Source organism: Ochotona curzoniae, unplaced genomic scaffold (genome assembly GCF_017591425.1).
Source record: "Ochotona curzoniae isolate NIBS_2020 unplaced genomic scaffold, NIBS_Ocur_1.0 contig_1, whole genome shotgun sequence".
Lineage (NCBI taxonomy): Eukaryota > Metazoa > Chordata > Mammalia > Lagomorpha > Ochotonidae > Ochotona > Ochotona curzoniae.
Window position 1 is genome coordinate 22,473,282 of NW_024464918.1, and position 23,353 is coordinate 22,496,634.

The window sequence follows — 23,353 nt, forward strand, 5'->3', positions numbered from 1 at the left end:
AATGGGTGCCTGGTCATCTGTTTTATGAGGACATCAGGATTTATGTTTTCAACCAAACCTCCCTGCTGTTAAAGGCTTCACTTGTTTTGGGTTGTCCGTTGGTGTGTGTTAAGACCTAAGCTTTGCAAGCAGCCATATGTATCTCTCTCAGAAGGATTCTTAGATGTGAGAAAAATTATTGAGTTAAAGTATGAAAAATGCCCAGTATTTCATATGTATGATGACTTATAGAAAGTAGAATTGAAAGATATGCTTACTTCATGCAAATATATTTGTAAAAGCTATTCCTGCTTTTCTTACGATGCGTATTTTCATGATTTTTAAATCTGATCTTGCATTCTAATTTGTATTTAAGCAACTGTGGTTTTGTAAAAACAAAACATATTAGCCATCTGAAAAGCATTTCATTATGTAATTTCTACAGACCATTGAAAGTCATATCATTTTATGAGTGCTTCTCTGAGGTTTCTACAGAAAGTAAAGAATATTCCATCCTGAGCCATCTAGGGCCTGTCTTTTCCAGCATCTATTTGTTTAACAAATACTGAGAGCCCGCAGTGTGCAAGTGCACAGTGGGACTGACAATCCTGCCATTACTCTTGGCCTGTTTGTAAGTGAGGACAACACAACAACAGGGAAGGGTTCTTGGCATGACCTTCTTGACTGTCTTTTGTACACACGATTTCAAAAAGTTTGTGTGCCAAGCCACATTTATTGTGATTGCATTTTCCACATGCTTTTTGAAATACCCTCATATTTTGAAATCATTGTCAGAGAAGTTCAACCTACTTTTGCTTTAGCTGTCCACTTAGCCTTAGATTCTCTTAAAAAGTATGACTTTTGCCTTCTTTTCACTAGATGTTGTTGCTATCATTAAAAAAATATATACTTCTATTCTTATGATTGCACATGAAGTAGCAAGTAGGTTTGGGGCTAAAAGTAACCAGATTTTTAATAGAGCTTATATGGAAATAAAAACTATAGACTTAGTTTTATATCTGCTTAATGTTAGTGCCAACTCTTCCCGGATGTAATAATGTTGCAGGGCGAGGAGGGGGCTGCTTCATCTCTTGTGCCTGACACAATTTTAGTATTCTTCTTTCCGTCCTTGGATGAAAATCTGACTTTCCCTAGCAATGTCTTCCCCACAGCCTAGTAATAACAGTGTAATGCAGGCATTCATTGATAACTAGCATTTATTGAACCTTTCTATGTGACAGGAACTAGATGAAGTACTTTATGTGTGTTTTCCTGTTTAATGTTACAACAACTTCAGAAGGAAGGCACTCATTTTAAAGAAAGTAAATGGAGGTTTAGAGAAGCTAATCACTTTACCCCAAATCCCCAAATCCTGAACCAAAGTAAAACTGAAATCCCCGAAACTACCAATCAACATTTTCTTAGGTGAGTTCCATGATCAGGAAATGGAAGTCATAGCTGTGCAGTCATAGCTGAGCAAGTAGAGGCAGGCATGAGAAGAGGAGAGCAAAACTGCCCAGTGAGTCAACCCATTTTGTGGTGGTGGGGTGATCTTTTGTTCAGTTGACCACGTGGTGCCTGAGCCGGAGTCCAGCCTGACCGAGGCCTATGAGAAGTGGCGTGAGTGGGCTGACGGGAAGAGCTGCTGTGACTATGCCTTGCACGTGGACATCACCCACTGGAATGACAGTGTCAAGCAGGAGGTGCAGAGCCTCATCAAGGATAAAGGTGAGTCAAGCAAATCCTCCTGTTTCTAACCGCAGCTTCCCTTGCCTGTCCTTCCATCTGAGTTCCTTTTTCCGGTCTAGAGCCTATACACTGGAGCACAAGTGCTAGAGGCGTGGCTGCTGCTGTGCCCCAGGCACTGTGTGCATCCTCACACACTCCTCAGAGGGTCCCACCAAATGGAAAGACCGAGTCTCAGTCCAGGTGGCCTGGGACCATGGAATGAGTGGGCAGCTGAGTGTCCACATACGGAAGTTTGGAGTTCACAGGGAGACTATGTGCCCTGAGCTGAAGGGCAAAGATGGCCTCTTAGGAGATGAGCTTTTGCTTCTGTCCCTGTCCTCACTCCGTAAGCCCTGCCCACACAGAATGTGAGATGGACCCCTGCCCTGGTATCTGTTTCTTTGGAGACTGGGCTTGCTTACTGGGATAGAAAATCGAATGGCCTTTGCCAAGGGGCCTTGGTCAATCCAGAGACTTTTGGGAATGGTAGTGTTAGAAAGAACTACCCTGAGTTGAACCACTCTCTGGGCAAGCAAGTTCTCAAATTATAACCCACTTTTGGCCTGGAATAGTATGGGCTGAGATGGCCCTAATGGTTGCAGACCACAATTATCCTTTCCTGAAAATGATTCTGTTCCCTGTCCCACTTGTGTTTCTGTAGATTGATGCATTAATAATTTATTTTGGATGAAAATTAGACATTTCTTTCCTTATACTCTTTACAGCTTAGATAGGTAAGCACAAGGTATAACTTGTTTTTTGGCTGTTAGCTCTGTTAGTTACACAACAATAGGTTCCATGCATTTTTTTTAACATTTGAAATTTAAATTGACACACAGTTCTTTTCTTTTTCTTTCTTCGTTTTTTTTTTTTTTTAAGATTTATTTAGAGCTTGGCACGGTAGCCTAGTGGCTAAAGTCCTCGCCTTGAAGGTGCCAGGATCTCATATGGGTGCCAGTTCTAATCCCGGAGGCCCTGCTTCCCATTCAGCTCCCTGCTTGTGGCTGCGAAAGCAGTCGAGAATGACCCAAAGTCTTGGGATCCTGCACCTGCATGGGAGACCCAGAAGAGGCTCCAGGCTCCTGGCTTCTGATTCCTGGCTTCAGATCGGCTTAGCTCTGGCCATTGCGGCCATTTGGGGAGTGAATCAACAGATGAAAGATCTTCCTCGCTGTCTCTCCTCCTCTCTGTATATCTGACTTTCCAATAAAACTAACATAATTTTTTTTTAAAAAAAGATTTATTTCATTTATTTGAAAGAGTGGCAGCGATAGAGCAAGAGAGAGGAAAAGAATGAGAGATATCTTCCATCCACCCATTCAGTCCCTAAGTAGTTGCAAAGGCCAGAGCTGGGCCTCTCTGAGGCTAGGAGTTTCCTCCAGCTCACTTTTGGGGGTACAGGGTCCCAAGAGCTTGAACCATCCTCTGCTGCTTTCCCAGGTACATTAGCATGGCACTAGATTAGATGTAGAGCAGCTGGGACTTGAACTGGTGACCATATGTGATGCTGGCATCACAGGCAAAAGCTTAGTGTGCTAGCCCACAGCTCTGACCCCGATACACCATTCTTAAAACTCTATTTAGAGTCAAGACACTTTTATTCTCAAAGTCATATTGAGTATTTGAAAGGAGGCAGAAACATGTCTAGACTATTAAGGCCAGATTTAACTTTGGACTTCATTCTTTAAACAAATTGTAGAGATTGGAAGTGGGAAGAGTGGGTTATTGCTAGTTCCCTTCTCAGGTCCAACACTCTGTGCAGTCTGGGGTAGAACAGAAGTTCTTCAAAGAGTGAAATAAACTGACACCAGGAGTTTCATTAGTGGAGATGGAATATGTGCTAAGCCTGGTGCTTACAACTAGGCTGGGAAGTCGAAAGAGTGTCAGCTCAGGAAGGCTGAGGGCTCCCAGATCAGTGACTTTAGTAGATTCCAGATAAGGCATGGGGGCCCCTACCACCTCAGGCATGATCACTCCATGCTGGGTGATGCTACAGAGAGGAAGTGAGAAACAGGTGCCTAAGAAGAGACCATCCTGTTGTCATGTCACTCAGGACTTGTTGAATCCCCAGGGTAGAGGAGGAATAGAAAAACGATCTTGGAGAATGTGAAGTCTTAGTGTTCTTATTGCACAGAAGTCTGAGTGATACAGCCACATTCCAAAGGCTACACAACTGGAGACAAAGGATCAAGGGTGTCATGACCATGTCTTCTTTCTTTCCTCTCCTGCAGGGGTTAACTCCTTCATGGTTTACATGGCCTATAAGGATTTGTATCAAGTGTCCAACACAGAGGTAATGACCCATTTGTTGTGTGGTTTGGGGAGCTGGATGGTTTTCCTGCTGCTGATGATCTTGGCTCTTGTAACATGAGTCCCTGCAGTCACTGCGGGAAACCACTGGGCCAGAGTCCTTCTTGAAGCCCTGTTGTCAGTGCTAGCTTTTAAATAAGGTAATGGGTAGGGTGCCCATAGCAGGCTGACCGGGAGCTAGTTTCCCTGGCAGCATCTTTCTTAGGTGAGAGGAAGGGTGTGTTGATGTCTGCGCCTACCAACGTGCAAAACCCCTTGCCAGTTCAGTGGGAGCACGAGGATTTCTGCTTCCAGGTTCCGGGGTGCCCTCAGCTTTGTGGACCTGGCAGACTGTCCTTCCCCTGGTGCTCTGAGGTGCATACAGCATGTGTTTATGTCAGAGAAATCTCAAGATTTCAGAGGAACTATATGGAACTATCTCCTCTGCCTCTTGGTTAGGAGGCTTTCTGCTTCTGTGCTGGCTTCTGGTTGGGTTATCCCAGCTTCCTGGAGCACTCATGAAGAAGGATTCCCAAATCACATCTGTCACGTACACAGGGAATAATTTCATTAAAAATGTATGCTAGAGGCCATGGAGAAGAGTTGGTAGCACTCTCGTATGTATTTGCCCTGACTGCCTGGAAGCCATGATGGGGTCTTTGTGCAGACAGATGCTGTTTCTTTGGACTCACGCTCCTGTTTGGTTTTGCACATTTAAGTCTCTGTTTCTGCCCTGTCCCCTTCTTTCCTGTGGTTTATTCTGTTGTTTCCAGTCTTGTGCTATAATTGACAGTAAGTAGGATAGCTAAAAGTGCTTTTCTCTCATTAACAGAGACTGACCTCTCTTTCAGCTCTATGAAATCTTCACTTGCCTCGGAGAACTGGGGGCCATTGCTCAAGTCCATGCTGAGAATGGGGATATCATTGCCCAGGTAACAGGTGCCCTCCAGGAGTGTGCTCCCTGCTTGGGTTTGGGTCTGTCTCCCATTTTGTTTGTGTCTTGAACTTATGATCTGTATAGGCTCTGTCGTAAGTGCTGAGAACAGAACCTCTTAGAAGGAATAAAGCGTGAGGAAAACAAGGATAAGCTAGGGGCCATGAGAAGTGAGAAGATGCTGTAGAATGGGCCTAGGCAGGTTGTTCTGGGGACCCAGACAAGGTGAGAAGAGGTTAAAGCTTGGGCCGTTTCATGGGAGGGCAGTGCTGAGTTTCTTCTGGAAATTAATCAAAGCAACGTGCCATCCACTGTCCTCAAGAAAAACCCTAAAGCAGCATTTCTCAGAAGCCAGGCTTTGGAAGCAAGTTTGCAGAAGCCACGGCCTTAGATAATAAAGAATGTGGGCCCCAGGGGGTCGGACATCTTACTGGCTTCCTAGAAATCACATTGAGAAACTCCAGGCAAGAGTGATGAAAGCAAGGGCTCCAAGGCCCAGATGCATCATTTGCTGGGAAGCAGAGAGCAGTGCTCTTTCTTTGTCTCCTGGGCTCCTTAATGGAAGAGTTGCACAGCTGCGTCTTCCAGAAGGCTTTTGTTTATCTCAGGGATATTGAGGACTAGACCTCTGCTGGGAAGAGACGGGCGGAGAAGAAGAGGCAGCTTGCCTGGTCCATTTGATAACGTTAAAAGTGAGCACCATGATTCATGCTTCCAAGGCATATTGCCTGATGGGGTACTGCATGCTGGATGCTCGGCTAGAGCGGTGAGCCACACAGATGCATCATGTGCCTCGCAAGTGCCTGCACCCTGTTCCATTGTCCGGGCCTTGGTCAGTGTGCCTGACAGGCGTGGGAACTCTGGAGAGACCGGCAGCCCTCACCCCAGACTCTTGCTATGGCCAGTAGCAGGTGTCACTTGGCAAACAGATACTACTGTGTGCTGGTGTATTCTCATGCAGTTGTCTCTGAGCTGTCTGGACAGGCTACCGTCATTCCTATTTCGTAGGCAAGAATAGCAAGGCTCTGAAGCCTCATGTCACTGGCCATGAGCAACCATATCTCAGTCCTCAAAGATTATGCCTCAGGGCTCATCTATTTTTTTAAAGGTTTATTTATTTAATATATATTTTTTTATCATATGGTTCCGTAGGTTCTGGGATTTCCCCTCCCATCCTCTTCAACTACCCTCCCCCCACCTCACTGATTTCCCCTATATTATTATAATAGTATAGTCCTTCAGCAACAGTCATAAGTACATCATTCTGCTATTAAAGTGTATCCTGACATTGTAGGTATAGACAGTGGTGGAAGGTCCAGCATCCACTTGTCAAGATTTAACAGTTTCATTGGGAGTTCATCTTTGATTTGGGAATAAAAGATGCATACTGCTCTGTATCCTGACTTCTTCACCCTGGATTGGTGGATCAGGGACCAAGCCACAGTGCCCTGGGGAGGCAGCCCTCCCAGTGCTGCAGGGGCCTCAGCTGTTGAGACTTCAAAATCTGTTGTCTCACTGGTGGAAGAGAGGTGGGAGGAAGCATGCAGTTTCTTCCTGGGAAGCTAATTAGGCCGCTGATGTTGCCTTACCCATGTCTCCCACACACCTACAGAACATGAAGTCATTCTCCACGGAGGGCCCACATGCCCTGCTCCGACTGGGGACACCCTAGGCGCCTGTGAACTCTCACTCTCCCCTCCTCCTCCCCCAGGTTCTCAGTGCAGCAGCCTGAGGCCCCAGCCCTCCACGCAGCTGCCTGCAAGTCAGGCTGTGCTTTGGTGCTCCAGCCTCTGGGGAGGCAGATGGGTTCCGACTGGAGCCCCTATGAGCAGCTCCCTTCCCCTTGTGGGTGCTCGGCACCGTTTCTCTGGTTCCTCTGTACACTTTTCCCACTTGGAGAAGATCTGTTCCCAGGCAGGACAAGAATAAGGGTATTTTTCCACTTGGGTGAGTGTCTTGTGTTTGTTAGGTTCAGCCTGAGCTGAAAGATTTTTATCACCTTTTCTGAATGAAGGCAGCTGCTGTCCTGAGTTTCTTGCCAGACTGTTTACAAAACCTGCTGAAGAGAGAGAAGAAGATATCCTGTCCTTTAGGTTCAATCAAGATCCATTTTCCAAATTTTTCAAGTTGGCAAGCTAGTCTGACAGAAGAACATCCTCAGCCAGTCATTTAACAGACTCCCTGAGCACCTGTGTAAGCCTTGGCGAGGAGAGGAGAAAAGGACTGGGGAACTAATGGTACTGATGCCATGGTCCAGCCTGGGATGTTGTCACTGCCGCGATGAGGGCCTCAAAGTGCCCACTGCCCTCTGTGTCAGGAAGGCATTGCCTGGGATCCTTCTGAGCCGTTCTTAATCTTCAGCTGTAGGAACTCGGTGGATTTCAGGTTAGGACTTGTCATCCTGGCCTGATTTGCTTCAGTCCTGATTGACTAGGTTTGTCATAGAGTTCAGGCAAGTGTGTTTAGAGAAGTTGCCTTGGAGAGTTGAATGTGATCCGAAACCACAGAGGGATCCAGCTTTGTTCTGGCACAGTTGATGCACATGAAGATGCTTTCATGGAGACCTTAACCTTGGGTGACTTCAGGCAGCCTAGCATAGATGCTCACGGCAGTTGGGAAAACATTTCAAAGGATCAAACTTTGAATACATGGGGACAGTAGGATGAAATGTGGAGGCGCTTTGCTGGAACAATCAGTCTCTGACCTTTTCCTGAACCTTTGTAGAGTTGGAAACAATGACCATTTTACCCTGTGTGGCTGCATATAATGTTTGCGCTTTCCTTCTTAGTCTTTGTGCTTTTCAAAGTGCATTATTAGAGGTGGCATAGGTGATGAGACTGTTTTGCTTCTCGGTATTTCTTAGCTTCCAAGTGAGGGGTGGGTGGTTGGTGCGGCTGCTTAGCTGGCACTTGCGATGCCACATCGCCTATCAGAGTGCCTGGCTTGAGTCCGGGCCCCTCCCCTTTTGATTCAGTTTCTTGCCAATGTGCATTCTGAAAAGCAGCAGTCCTCGTAGCTGCTCCCCACGTGGAAACCCCGGATGGAGTACTGGGCTCACAGCTTTGACTTGGCCCAACCCTGGTGGTTGGGAATGTCTGGAGGGGAAACACAGTAGGTGATTTCCTCTGTCTCTCAAATTGAGTGTCAATACATTTAGAATTTAAGAACTTTTATAGCTTAGAGTGGAGCTCATTATCATCAGAGTCTTGCCAAGCCAGTAGGCTGGGCTTAAAGGGTATAAACGTTCATAGGGACTGGTCTTCACACTGTCAGAGGTGCTAGCCAAATTTCAAACACAGTGCTTTAGGATTTCTACCAGTCTCAATTAGTCCATGTGTGCCCTGGCCCAGCCACTTGCTTCTTCTAGAAAGCTGACCAACCATCAAAAGAATTTAGCCACCATCCAGGAGAGATTGACAGTTCTTTTGCCATGTCTACATGGTTAAATGGAATTTGACCAAATGCTAGTTCAGGTGATGCTGTTCAGAGACATATTGTCTAGATAAGCTCTGAATCTCTTCATCGAAGCCATAGATGTACAGTCTAAAACCCTGGAGGAGGTTATTGGAAGGTTATTGAAATGCAGAGTCCTGGGCTTTCATGTCAGACCTTCTGATATGGGAGGCTAGGATGGGGACCACTAATCTGCATTCCTATAAAAGTAGCTCATGTGATTCTGATGTAGGCAGTGGATGGAACAGACTTTGGGGAACGCAGCACCTAAATTGTAGGCTCTGGGATCAGGGACCACATTGCTTTAAGTCAAGTACTTAATCCAGAGGCTTACATGAAACAAATACCCATATTTTGAGTTAAATGAATATGTTAAAAAATACATGAATGAACATGCAAATAAATGAAGCTATTTGTACTTTCAGAGGCAGCTGAATATGAACGAGAAGAATAAGTGGCCTGGCTTTTGATGGATGCTATAGACCAAAAAATGAACTGTCTTCTTTTGAATAAGAGAAAACCACTCTTGAATATTTTTATCCCTCCTTGTAGTTCAGACCTTACTCTACAGTACAACTGCAGATACAAAATTACCATATTTTTTCAACATCCACATTTAATAAAATGTTGTTAATTTATTTCAGTTGAGAAACAGAACTTCCATTTGCTAGGGTTCTGGGCAGAGCCAGGCTTAGCCAAAACATCCAGTCTGGGTTTCCCATACGAGAGGCAGAGACCAACTATTCATCACCTAGCCCCAGGGTGCACATTACCAGCAGGAAGCTGAAGGCAGAAGTGAGTGGGGATTTAGACTCAGCCACACTCTATGAAATGTGGGTGTCCCAGCTTCTTAACCACCAGGTCAAACACCTGCCCCCAGAATATACATCTTTTTTTTTCTCCCTTGAACACATGTTTGGAACACAGCATGCCAGTATTGCCTTCCCGGATCTCAGTTCAGCTTACCCAACAATTCTTTGTTCCTTTTTTCTCATTCTAGGAGCAAGCCCGGATGTTGGAAATGGGAATAACTGGCCCAGAAGGACATGTACTGAGCAGACCAGAGGAGGTGAGTTGCAGGGCGTGGGGGCAGGGAGAGGCAAGCAGCAGCAGTGGGGGCTTTTCCTCACCAGAACCTTCCAGAAGGCTCCTGTTAATACAAGCTCAGCAGGTGCGCCGTGGCATGCTGCTCATTCACACGTGGGGTACTTGGGTCTGGCCTGGGTTACAAGCTTTGTGCACACAGGATAGACATATAAATAAACCTCGCTGACAGGTAGTGAGAATCCATGCATTTCAGCGGAACTGGGTCATTTCTTTCAAGGACTATTTCTGACTGACCCTGGCTCAAGGGCCCGTGAGAAACATCCAAAAGGAATGTAAGGTACATGTTCACCTTTGACTTCTAATCTCTCTAAAGATAGCACACTTTAGAGCGCACTTGTGGTTTGGTACGAGTGTTAACATTCCTCATTCCTTTCTTAATCTGTGCGTCTTGGAGACATTTCCACTAACTCCCTCACATCATCCAGTGTGCTGAGTCCCACAGACATAATCCATTCCCATGGGAGGATGAATGTGTTTTGCATAGGTGTTATGCCCCTCAGTGTGGGTGCTTTCCTGGTGTGGAAGTTCTCTATGTGTGAAATGAAGAACAAATATGCCACTGGACTTAACAACGTGATGAAAAAGTGGCTGGTGGCTATCCCAGGTCTCTCAGATATCATTAGCTTGACCTGGGGCACAAAGCTGGACACTGCCTGCCCATGGAGCTGACAACAGGGTTGGCTTTGGGGGAGCAACTTGGGTCTGGCAGCTGAAGCAAGTTCCCAGCCTTTGGTGGCAATGAAGTAGAGCCTGTGTGTAAATGTTGTGACATGCTACCCTCTACCAATAGGTAGAAGACCACATTAGCATTGAAAAAGTTACATTACTGTTGCCCATCTTTTAGAGTTGGGTTAACATTTGCAATAGTAATTTGGGGATTGGTGTTCTGGTTACACAGTACATTCCTGAAATGTCCATCTCTTGAATGATGCCAGGAGCCTTTCTGTGTAAAGCTTTTACCTAACCCTACGCCAACCGACAGCATGCATTATCCGGCTCGTCCCAGCCGCTGCTTGGGGTGAGCGGCGTTTGCTGCCAGGTGGGGCTGCTGCTGATTGTATTGCATGATGGGGGAAAACCGTTCTCACAGTGAGAGCCAGCCAGGATGATCAGCCCTGTTTACAAAGTGTCTTAAATGCTGTACACTGGAAAGACGTGCTGGCAGGAGCAAGGGCTTCAATAGCAGCCAGGGGATTTCAGAGCAAAGTCTATTTTTGTTCCTTGGTTTGTTTTTTCATCCCTGCTCACCAACCCCTAACCACCACAGCCTCTAGTCCTTGTTCCTGTCTCCTTTTTAGTTAAAAAAAAATTATAATAAAGCTGCAGACCGCCACAACCCTGGAAGCCCTTCTGGGTGAGGCCAGAGGCTGACACAACCTTCTAAAGATAGTTACACTGTCCAAGGGCTGAAAAACCTGTAGTGCTGGGTGCGAGGGAGGGAGGTAGAGCATTGGGGTCATGGGGAAGCTGAAGTGGCCAGTGTAGGTATGAAGGGGGAGGGGAGCCTGGGAGCAGCCAGCCCCTCTTCAGTTCAAAGCATCCACGGATACCACTCAAGTGATGCTGTGTAGAGAGATGGCAGCCCAGGCTCAGGGCCAGGAGAGCCTGTCCAGGGCGCACAGGTCTTGGGGTGGCACACAGCTGCCTTCCCCTCCAGGGCCATCCTCCTCGGAACAAAGGGCTGCGCACTCAGCCGTCCAAGTTCTTAGATTCAGTCCACTGAGCCACACTGCCACAGGCAGTGACTGTATTATACAACCTTCGGGCATCTGCAAGCTATTTGTGCTGTTTTTTCAAGTGTCAGGCTGCAAAGACTAACCAGAAAGTCAGAGCTACACAAAACAGAACCATTGTTGAATGAGTGGAAATGTGCCAGGATCCCTGAGCTACACTGGGCTGGTTCTGCCCTGGGTTAGGAACACAGGCTCTCCAGGGTCTCGGCTGTCAAACCTGAGAAATGAGAGCAGGGCCCACCCTTCAGGGAAGGCTTGGGGCTGACTGCTTTAGGAGGATTAACTGATTTCATGCCCACAAGAGCCCAAAGTGTCACATCTTGTTAGTGTCAGCTCCACTTCACAGACAAAGCCGCAGGAGGTTTGGGGGCAGTTATATAACGTGCCTGAGGTCACGGAGCTTGTAAGGGTGGGACCAGGAATCAGATCTAGGCCATGTGAAAGGGCCTGGAGTTCCTCACCCTACACGGTGCTACCAAAATAAGGGAAAACACAGTCCTTGTTTAATAAATACAATGGCGTTCGTTAGCATTATTTTGAAAATAGGCATTTTATATCAGGATGGGATGGAAAAGATCAATAGCATAAGAAGTCATTGTACTGAAAAGCCTGAGAATTACAAAGATGGCACCTCCTGGCATTAGGAGGCCAGCTGTTGTTAGTCACCTGTCGCTCCAGGCAAGCATTGTGGGATTGTGATGCCTACCTGTCAGAGCTGCCTTAGACAAGGTGGTGCTGTGACTGGGCTTGCCCTGAGAAGACTGGGGCACAAAGTCCTCGGGGAAGGCTGGGGTAACCTGTAGCCGACAGTGTTTAAGGACGTGTGCTTACTATGGCTCTCAGACATGGCTCTCTTCTTATGTCCATCTCGTGGGTGAGGGATAGCAAACTGAGAAGCTAACGATGCAGCTCAGAACCCGTGGATCTCGGATGTAGACTCAAACTATCTGATTTTACACCCTGTAGGCCATTGGGTCTGATGCTGCCAGGGCAACCACAGGAAGGACTTGTAATTGGATAAGTCTATTGTAAGCCAATGTTTAGGTTGATAATTTTATATGTCTGACGAATGTGGTGAGTACCCAAATGGCCCTCAGCAGTGAAAATGGTTTACCAGTCCTGATGTCGCCTTTGAACCAGCTTGTGCAGGTGAGGGAATGATGGGTTTGAGAGGCTTGTGTATGTAATATTTCCTGGGAACTCTTTCTTGCAGCTGGAAGCTGAGGCCGTGTTCCGTGCCATCACCATTGCCAGTCAAACCAACTGCCCACTCTACATCACAAAGGTCATGAGCAAGAGTGCAGCTGACCTCATCTCACAAGCCAGGAAGAAAGGTGATTTGTGTTGCCAAGGTCTCAGTGCCCCCAATGGGCTATGTGACTCTTTTCCTCCATGGATATCCTATGAAATACAGATGGTGCCTTGCCTTGGTCTCTAGGAAGCCCCTTTCAATACCCAGGATCTTGGAACTTTCTCCCACTTACTAGAACTGAGGCTTATGAAGGATAGGTGCTTTGCCCACCCTGGCACAGCTTGATTCACTCTTCTGAGTTTTGGAGGCCCTCTTCCTTGCTCCCTTTGACCTGTTGCTCTCAGCTCACATCATCTAAGTGATAATAAGCATATATATTAAGTGAGTAATGAGTGAACATATTAGTCCAGATTATTGTCAGTGGAAAAAGCCCACGCAAACAAAAATAAATGATAGGTTGTGGGTATTTCAAGTATGGCTGGATCAGGAGTTTCAACAATGTTATTCCTTTTTTGCCTCTTCTCCTCTCTGGTGCCTTATATTTCATTTTGATATGGACAACAATAAATGCCAGGAGGGTCCCATTGTCCATAGTTCTTAGGAGCACCATAGGGCTATAGAATATGTCTTCAGCAGGAACTCCAGCAGCAGCAGTGTCCAGGAGCACTGTCATTGGTGGGTCAGGTGCTCATCCTTGTGCCTGCCCTGTGATGGTATGATCTGGGCAAGATGGAGGGCAGGAAGCAGGTTATGGCCACAGCAGTCAGACTGCAAAGGTGAGCGCAAGTGTTTTTAGGAAGGGCTGTGTAGGTCCCCAAAGTGTGTCCGCCCACCTGGTAAGGGACCCTGCCTTGGCACAGGGCACACTCCCTGCTGTCTCCTGTTCCTTTTACCCACTGCTGGGCTTCATCTGCTTGCCTCGTGCTTAGCTGCTGTTGAGTCCTATTTCCATCTTGGCTCTAGTCCCCAAAGACAGACCCATGGGTTCAGTCGTGAGGTTGCTTTGAAGAGCAGAGTGTTCTTGAGAAACTGGGCTCTGGGAATAGCCATAAAAGAAGATTTATGAGACCCGGCTGTACCATTGCTACCAGGGGCCTCCTGCTCGGGAGAGACCCACAATGGATGATTCATTTACCCGACTGGTCTGTAAAATACCACAAGAGTGACTTGTGTGGCTACGAATAGTCACAGGCGAATCTGCTGACCTGAGGGTACAGCTGCCTGGCCTACTGACCAGTGGTGACCCTGTGTTTGCAAAAGAGTTCTCTTAGTTGTCTATGCAGAGCCTTCCTGGCTGCTTGGGCTCAGGAACATCGCCCACCTCATCTGTTCAAACAAGCCCACTGTCCATGTCTTGGGTAAAGGAGTAACAAACAGAATACTGGAGCATCCCTGAAATTCTCCTCAGTTACATGTGGATCCCTTCTATTGCCACCTCAAAAGGTCAAGCCTATCTTGTGTGGATCATTGCCTTCTTTGGTTCATAACATACATTGCTAATAACTGATGAGTCTTTTCTAGTGAGATAAGAATGTGGTTAGAATTGTCTTCTACATGGAATGCTAGGTTACCATTGGCAGTGAACTGTGCTTGAAACAAGGCAAAACCTATTGATCTATCCTGCTTCAGGGAACTTTCAGTGTGGAAGATAGAAGGCAGAACTCAAGAAGCCCAGGGCAGAACAGAGTACCTTCGGCCCAAGTTGCTGGCACTTAGAAATTTGGTGCAAACTGACTTTTTTGGGGACAGCACTTCCTTTTTACATGTCACTCTTTTTGTCATTTTTAAGAAGTGCAACAGGAGCTTATGTATTTTCCAGTATCATTCGCACTTTGTGTTTGGGGCAGTTAAGCTCGCAATTCCTGACACAGCCTAAATGTGGGAACAGATGTATCCTAGGTTACCCACTGGGTTGCTTTGGGTTAAGAAGTAACAAACATAATGAAGAATTCAAAAGGGGCTGACCTGTGGCACTGCTAATGAAACTGTGCCTTCCCAACCTGGCATCTCATATCAGAGGGCAGGTGGGGGTCCCAGCTCTTCTGCCTCTGATCCAACTTCCTGCTGACGCACCTGGGAGGGCCATGGAAGATGTGGGAGACCAGGATGGAGTTCCAAGTTCCTGTTTTTGGCCTTGCTAAAACCTGGCCATTGCAAGCATTTGCAGAGTAAACCAGCATGGGGAAGATCTCTTTCTCTTTTTCCTACTCTCGTGTACTTGTCTCTTGTTCTTCAGACAAATAAATAAAACTTAAAAGAGGGAAAAACTCACAAGTACCTCAGATCTGCAGGAATAGATTTTGCTTTGTGGGAGCAAAGCATGCCCTCTAAGGACCTAGCAGTCCCCAGTACCATGGCTATATCTCATGCCCGTGTAATGACAAACTACTGTTTCTACGTTTTTACTAAGCACCTGCTGTGTGCCAGATCTTTTTACTTCTCACAAGCCTAGGAGGTCGCATCCTTTTGTCTCAGCAATTCTAGGAGGTGGACATTTCACAGTTGAATCTTTCTGAAATAAGGATGCATCCTGGAATAAACGGGTGTTTTTCTTTTGCTTAAAGTTTTACCTTGCCTCCGAATTTGAGAATTAATACTGCATCTTACAACTGTTCCTTCTATAGAATTTTCCATAGGTAGCATATAGAAAAGCAGACTTAGGAAAAATGTCACCATGGGCTTGAACCCGATCTGCGTGGCTTCAGAGCCATAGTTCTGGAGAATCTTAGGAACTGTGACTGAATATACAGGACATAGTACAGCATATATTTGCACAGATTTGTCACCTATTCCTACCCTTTCTAGGAAATGTGGTCTTTGGCGAGCCCATCACTGCCAGTCTTGGCATAGATGGAACCCATTACTGGAGCAAGAACTGGGCCAAGGCAGCGGCATTTGTGACATCCCCACCTCTGAGCCCTGATCCAACTACTCCTGACTACATCAACTCCTTGCTGGCCAGGTTGGTGCTGGAACGCCGAGCAGTAAGCAGGGTTTGCGGGAGACCTTTTGGAACCAGCATCCCGGAGGGCTGCAGCAGTCCTATTCACCAACTAGACCAGGGTGCAGAGAACACAGTGAGGATCTTCCTGTAGTTTTGAACACAGAGAACAGGCTCTCTCTGTTGTCTTTTAAGTGATAATACAGTAAGAATATTCATGATAGTAATAACAGTTAAGACCTATTACGTGTCAAGCTCCATGGTGAGACGGCATGCCCAATCTCGACTTTATGAATGAGGCACTATTATCACCATTTTACAGATTAAGAAACAGAGTGCCAGAGAGGCCAAATCATTTACCTGAGTTCAAAGAACTGGTCACAATGACACGACTCATTGTCACTGCAGACATGCAGTATCATGTCTTCCCTCTCTTGAACCCCTTTGATTTTGCTACACAATGTCTGGTCTAACCCCAGCTCCTCAACTGTCCAGGTACAATAACTTAGCCCAGAGGGGCAAGAACTCTCTCAAGTTCATACATAATGTTTAGAAGAGGGAGAGGGAAGTTTTGCCCCAAGGAGTCCAACTCCGGACACTCGCTCTAGACCTGGGCTTGGGGCTCCCTTGGACCTGCAGCCGCCTCCCCAGTTCAAACGGTGCTTTTTCTGCTTTGCCAGTGGGGATCTGCAACTCTCAGGCAGTGCCCACTGCACCTTCAGCACTGCCCAGAAGGCCATTGGGAAAGACAACTTCACAGCTATCCCAGAGGGCACCAATGGCGTGGAGGAGCGGATGTCTGTCATCTGGGACAAGGCCGTGGTAAAGGATTGAGGGCATGGGGGTGTGGGCTGGGTGGTCGGGGCCTAAGGGTCCTTGGAAGCAGATCAGAGCTCTTGCTCCTGCCGAGGCCACTCTGGTGGCTCAGGAATTCACCTCGAGTGGTAAGCCCTGATGTCTGATTTCCCAGAGGCAACTTCATGTGGGCTGCGAGGACTGGGCTCCACACAGACAGCTCCCTCATCTCGGAGGGCAAGAATGACCTGTGCTTAAAATAACAGTGAACTAGTCTTCTTGGTTGGAGAGTTCAGTGATTTGTTTTGACGGGCCCAGATGGAACCCTTGGACATGACACACAGTCCACAGTCAGCTTGCTCCTCTGGGATGCCCGACATGGAGAGAGTGTGTTTGTCTTAGCGGTGCTTGTCTGGCACTGTCTTCCGCCAGAGACACCTGGTTTTATTTTCCTGATTTTCATGGGATCACATGAAAGGAAAATAACAATAGAAAAAATATAGCCATGTACCCATGGCTATTTTAGTAAAATTAGTAGTAAACTCATTATTAAGTTTATTACTTCCTAAAGTTTCATCTTAAAAACTTTAGGGACATTCACATTAGAGCCAAAAAGAATGTATATGAATCAATTCTTCATTCACATATGCACTGTAATTTTCTGTTTTTCTTTTTCTTCTCGGCTCCCAGGGAACTCAAAACTACAATTTAAATTTAGTGATTTTTTTTTTCTTTTGACTTTAAAAAGAAGAAAAGTATAAAATTATGTTTTAGTCTCTGCTATCACATGGTTAGCATTTGTCATTTTTTATACCACTCCATATTTATGAATTTGTTATATATTTATACTGGCACTATCTGAAATTACTTTAAAATTTAAATTATCAATGTGACACCATCTCCCTAAAGAATACTTAAAAACCACAGACAAGCACATACATGAAAGCAAGTAAAAATATCTTATAATTCCACAGCCCAAGGATAACCATTGTTATCATTTGGGTGAAGTTTTCACATAATTTAACCATGTATGTGGACAGACACCTGTCTAAAGAATGGGATCATGTTAAATACATCTGTATTTACTATGAACTTGTGATCATCCTGTGGAATTAGAAGGGATAGATGAGCAGCTATGTGGTTATCCAGGGAGAAGGGCCATGGGACCCGACAGCAGCGTCTGTCTGAAGGGCATGCCTTTAACCAGTGCCTGGGCACCCAGGATAGCTCAGCTGATTGCCCCGTTTACCCAGCAAGGTGCATGTCTTTACTCACCACCATTTCCTAGATCCCTCTCTGTATTTACGATCCTTCTGAGCTCAGAAGTCCTACTTTGATCAATATTGCTGAAAGTAAATTTAAAGATACAGTTACAGATTTTGTGTGTATGTGTGTGTGTGTGTGTGTTTAATAGGCCACTGGGAAAATGGATGAAAACCAGTTTGTGGCTGTAACAAGCACAAACGCTGCCAAGATCTTCAACCTGTATCCCCGCAAAGGAAGAATATCTGTGGGTTCTGACAGCGACCTGGTCATCTGGGATCCAGATGCTGTGAAGATCGTCTCTGCCAAGAACCACCAGTCGGTAAGGCTTGCACTGGTGCCAGTGGGGCTGAGTGGAGAACATGGGCAGTGTGCTGGGGCGGAAGAGGTGTGTTCAGCTGGCGAGCCAGGGTAGTTAGACTAGGATGGGTTGTAGTAACAGTCCATGCCCCGCTGTCAGTGGTTCTCTCTCCCACTTTCTCGAGTGGGTGGGACAGTGGTCAGGCTCTGCCCATCCTGGCTCTCTAAGGTCTGGAGGCGGGAGGAGGCACCGCCTGTGCCCATGGTTTCTGGGCTTTCTGCACAGGACAGCTGAGGCTCAGGGGACAGGATGTGATGTCCTTGCTCTGGAAGCTTCCCTGACACTTCCTGTCCAGTCAGTCCTGCAGCCATGCCTGACGTTGAGGGGCAAGAGACACAATGATAACCTTGCGCTTAGAAAGAACTAGAACAGGAAATAGCTGGGGAACAGCACTGTCCGTTTCCTTATGAGGAGTTTCACGTGGAGAATGAGCACCAAGCCCAGAACCTACACAAAAGGACTTCATGCTTGGCAGTAAGAATAGTGAGTGTTCTTAACACATCGATGTTTTAGGCACTGTGCCTTTAATTCACTGACTCGAAGGACAGTCTTCCCAAGGTAACTACACTCATGCCGAGGAAACAGAAGAGCAGAAAAGTTAAGAATTCTCGTAGCAGGCGAAGCAACCTGTCTGCTCATTGATGTCTTAAGCACTTTGCATTCATGCCTTTTGCTTATTCAGTAAGGGAGGTGGGGCAGAATTCCATTTCTGTGTGTAATGGCCTTTACTTAGGCATAGAGTTATCTCACATTATTTAATTTTGAGCTAGTGGAGACTCCAGAGACCTCCCATCCACTCAATACAAGATTCCATGTATCCCTCATAGCTGGTCAGCTTCGCCATGAATAGTGCCAATCACACAACTGCCTCTCATCTGTGGACACAGCTCTTCGCTGGGAGGTCCAGGCTTTCCTGAGTAGGCAGAGCAGCCTCCTTGCCCCACTCTGATGACTCTGCTCCCACCCTGTCTCTAGGCGGCGGAGTATAACATCTTTGAAGGGATGGAGCTGCGTGGGGCTCCTCTGGTCGTCATCTGCCAGGGCAAGATCATGCTGGAAGATGGCAACCTGCACGTGACGCAGGGGGCCGGCCGCTTCATCCCCTGCGGCCCGTTCTCTGACTATGTCTACAAGCGCATCAAAGCCAGGAGGAAGGTGAGCAGCTGGGTGGCAGGAGACATTCAAGTTCCACTCAGACTCAGGAGGGGGCTGGGTTCTCTGGACCCTCACAGAGAAATTTGCAGCAGCACTCATGCCCCGGCAGACAGCACTGTGGACTGCATATGCCGTGCAAAGGGGGTTTGAAAACTTTGCAGCCAAAGCCAGCTTTTTTTTTTTTTCCAAATGATTTTATACTGCTTCCTTAAAAAAAAAAAAGATTTATTTTTATTGGAAAGATATAGAGAGAAGGTGAGACAGCTTCTCCATTTGCTAGTTTATTCCCCAAGCAGCCACAGCAGCTGGAGCTAAGCCGATCCGAAGCCAGGATCCAGGAACTTCTTCTGGGTCTCCCATGTAGGTGCAGGGTTCCAAGACCTCAGGCCGTTCTTCGCTGCTTTCCCAGGCCACAAGCAGAGGGAGCTGGATGGGGAGTGGAGCAGCTGGGACACCAACCGCCACCCATACGGGATCCAGGCACTTCTAGGGGGAGGATTAGCCAATCAAGCCATTGTGCTGGGCCCCTACTTTACACTGCCTTTATTTAAAATCCTTTCAAATGTAATTCTAAATAGTATCAGTATATTTTTATAAAAATAAATCACTCTTAAAGGCTTAAATTAAGAAGTACCCAATGTGACTGCTCTTTCTCCAGGAGGCAAACACAACTTTTGGTCCCTCAGATTCAAATAAAACCCTATATTTATTCCTAATAACACCCCCCCCCAAACAGACACACACACGGAGTAGCTGTAGTTGATTGAGGGATGAAGCCCAGAATAAGCCCAGAATTTTCTTTCCATGTCCTTTTTCTTCTTTGACTAACCAATAGGAGTCACCTTTGCTTAAGCTTGAAACTCCACACAGCAAACTTAGACCAGACTTGAGATTGTGGAATTTCAACTGCAAGCCCCATTTTTGACCTAATAAAGACAAAATGACAGTGAAGCTTTCCTGGAATCACTTCTTTATTTCCACTACTGGGACTTGGAGTCTCACTCCAGAACTATTGACAATATGGGGGTTTTGGGATTGGGGGTGGGGGCAGGGGTAGAGATAGGATTAATACCCCGTGTCGGCAGCATCAGCAGATTTGTGAAGCTTTGCTTTTGGGCCCTTGCCCAAGTCACTAACAGTGAAGGCAGGCTGTGTAGCAGAACAGCCCTGGAGTCTTGTGATAATGTATCCTGCACTGTACTGCTAGGCCCCCCTGCACTGCACAGCTAGGCCCCCACCTGCACTGCACAGCTAGGCCCCCATGCACTGCACAGCTAGCCCCCCCCCCTGCACTGCACAGCTAGGCCCCCATGCACTGCACAGCTAGCCCCCCCCCCCTGCACTGCACAGCTAGGCCCCCATGCACTGCACAGCTAGGCCCCCCCTGCACTGCACAGGTAGGCCCCCCCTGCACTGCACAGCTAGGCCCCCCCTGCACTGCACAGCTAGGCACCCCCCTGCACTGCACAGGTAGGCCCCTGACCTTGTTGTCTTGCCTCTGGCCGATCAGGAGCAATGGGTGGACATTGTATGCCACTTCCTTGGGTGGTCTTGTAGGGTCTAGCTAAGAGACTCTAAGCCCCTTTGTGGGAGGCACCATATTTCACATGACCACAAACCCCAGCTCTGGGCAGGAGGCCGAGCACACACTCATCTGACATGTAATGCTGCTGGCTAGCTGGCTGGCTCCACAGTGCTGGGACAAGTTCACAGCCACAGTTACAGGTCAGTGGGTCAGACTCCAGGCACCTGCTTCAGATCCTGCCAACCCGGATCTGTAAAGGTCAAGAGGGTGGGTCCCCCGATCTCAGCCTGGCCAGCACCCCGGCCTCATCTCAGACGGCTGCCCTCCAGGACTGTTCACGCACTGACAGCTCTCCTGTCTGTAGTGTTTTGGCTGTCTGCATTAGCCATTCGTGCCACTGGATCTGCTGCCATCCACACCACTGCTCTGCTTTCCTCAGCTCTTTCTCTCCCCACTCAACCCCATAATAGGGTCCCTCAGTTCTTGCAAACCAAGCTCAGGTTTTGAGGGGCCTTCACAGACCACCTCCATTCTTACCATCTTGACATCCACCTTGCCTTGAAGTAGCTTCATTGTTATTTCCTGACACCCTATTCACACACAGTCATGTGTCACCTGCCATAGATGCCATGTTGATGAGTAAATGAATCTGTTTCTCTGGTTGCAGATGGCAGACCTGCATGCGGTCCCGAGGGGTATGTATGATGGGCCTGTGTTTGACCTGACCACTACCCCCAAGGGGGGCACCCCTGCAGGCTCTACCCGCGGCTCTCCCACGCGGCCGACCCCACCCGTGAGGAATCTCCATCAGTCAGGATTTAGCCTGTCCGGTGAGTGGGGTGAGCTCCTGCAGTAAGCGAATAAGTGGAAAGATCAGACTGAGGCTGTGAACTTGGGTACTCCGGCTGCTGATCCAGAATGTGTTTTGCAGCCCATCCCGGCTGCATCTTGAGGGGAGTCCCTGGGCAAATGGGAAGCCTTGCTGAATCAACAAGGGGTCCTAATGATCAGATAAGGCAAGGCTGTTAGGATGAACGGCCAGGAATGATCAGGCTTAAGTTACAGATCAGACTTGCTTGGCAAAAGAGGGCAGGAGGTAGGTTGCATTGCACTGGTGGCAGGACATTCTGTTGGTGTTTTGCTGCTTTTTTGCTGTTCCCTGGGTACCTTTATGATTAAGCTCTGTGGTTGCTTTCTGCTAGCCACGGGCATGGAGCAGCCATGGGCTCTGATATCAACACTTGGAATTACGATGCCTGGGGCAAGTGACCTCAGAACAGAGAAGTTAAGACACTGCCTCATAGTTGGCACACGGGAGTGGGGAGACCGCTGACCTGCAGGCTGTGTGAAGCCCATCAAATCATGTGGTCTGGCCCATCCAAGGCAACTGCAGCAGGACATGAACTTCGCTGTACCTGTAGCAGGCTAATGTTTAAGCTGATTATTTAGCATGGCCCACGAATGATACTATGCATATCCAGATGGCCCTAGACAGAAAAAAATTTCCCCACCGCTACTTGATCTGTCACAGTGAACGTAAGATACCACTGTCACCATTGTGCCAAGGGTCAGGTGAACTCCAGGTGGGAACTTGGTTCTTCCTGTTAGCAGGGAGTTTTGGGGATTGTAGGGTATGAACAATCTAAAAGACCTGAATGGAATGGGACTTTCTTGGGAGAGGAGGCCAGGAAGGCACTTGACTTCTCACAGTGTTAAAACCCATCTCTCGCTTTCCCATCTCTTTTTCTCTCCCTGGGACTTTGTGTCCAAACCTCAGGCACTCAAGTGGATGAGGGGGTCCGCTCTGCCAGCAAGCGCATCGTGGCGCCCCCTGGAGGCCGTTCTAATATCACATCCCTGAGTTAAACCACCCCTGGCCAACCAGGGGGGCTGAAGAAGAAAGAAGAGATTTTTTTCCGAAGCCAAAATGGTACATCGATATTTAAGAAGGAAAATGAATCCAAACAGTTGCGACCTAAAGAATCAATAAGCCTCAAGCCTTATGTTTCTCCAATGTTAAGCTCGCTTGCCTAGCTTTACGCATATTGCTTTGTTTTCTGTTTAAGCATAACCCTCATTCATTTGATCCCCTCTCCCCATTTACATGCATGCAGTCAGACAGGCCGCTAAGGTAATGGGGTCTGCTATATTATAGTATTGAGAGCGTGTGTAGTGCCGCGTCGTACGACAAGGGGACTGACAAGCTGGGATGTCAGGGAAATAAATGAACATAGGTTACTTGGGGCGAGTGGGGTGGTGGGCACCGAGAGCAAGGTGGAGGGTAAAAAGGGACTGGGGTGGGGCCTGTGCAAGGGAGGCGGGTGGGTGGGATGAGCAAAAAGGGATGTTGTGTCTTGTGTGTGTCCACGGAGGACAGCCACTTACTTGGGGGTCACTGTCCTTTCACCATGGCCCCCTTGCCTGCAGACAAAGCAGGCAGTTTCTGGGTCTTGGCCCTTGTTATGTCTCCCACCAGTGGATTTTGTTTCTCAGAACACTTGTGAAATTGCCAAACCCAACCGTGTCTTCCTACTTGCATGGTGGTACCAACTTTTACTGGGGCGGCTTACTCAGCGTTGCTTTCCAGTCGTTCTCTTTTCTGGGGCTGGAAAGGCTGACCCGTGGAGGGAGGAGACACGCTTCTCTCTACCACTGCACCCCCACCGCCACGCCTTGCCCAACCTGGCCCCGTGGTGGTGCTCTTAAAAGGCAACAGCTGAGAACACAGCGCAAGGCCCTGAGGTGGGGCAGCCCAGGCTTAAATACGCCCTCCTGTAATTGGGAGGCCAGCTGCACATTCTCGGCTACAAAGCAAGAGGCGCAAACATGCCGGGCGTC

The 23,353-nt window shown here is 47.6% G+C and overlaps 1 protein-coding gene across 3 annotated transcripts in view; it reads left to right on the plus strand.

Annotated features, from left to right (window-relative positions):
* Positions 1-23,034, plus strand: part of DPYSL3 (dihydropyrimidinase like 3) — a 101,593-nt gene extending 78,559 nt beyond the window's left edge. For 2 of the 3 annotated variants that reach the window (XM_040976007.1, XM_040976017.1), the window contains 11 exons: positions 1,543-1,707; positions 3,939-4,000; positions 4,848-4,928; positions 9,384-9,452; positions 12,437-12,557; positions 15,281-15,437; positions 16,097-16,238; positions 17,626-17,796; positions 18,811-18,990; positions 21,183-21,345; positions 22,293-22,411. In XM_040976007.1, the coding sequence (XP_040831941.1) occupies positions 1,543-1,707; positions 3,939-4,000; positions 4,848-4,928; positions 9,384-9,452; positions 12,437-12,557; positions 15,281-15,437; positions 16,097-16,238; positions 17,626-17,796; positions 18,811-18,990; positions 21,183-21,345; positions 22,293-22,381 (1,400 nt within the window). In that variant the 3' untranslated portion in view covers positions 22,382-22,411. Of the gene's footprint in view, positions 1-1,542; positions 1,708-3,938; positions 4,001-4,847; positions 4,929-9,383; positions 9,453-12,436; positions 12,558-15,280; positions 15,438-16,096; positions 16,239-17,625; positions 17,797-18,810; positions 18,991-21,182; positions 21,346-22,292 lie in introns of all 3 variants that reach the window. The other variant, XM_040976025.1, reaches the window with a different exon arrangement.
* The last annotated feature ends 319 nt before the right edge of the window (positions 23,035-23,353 follow it).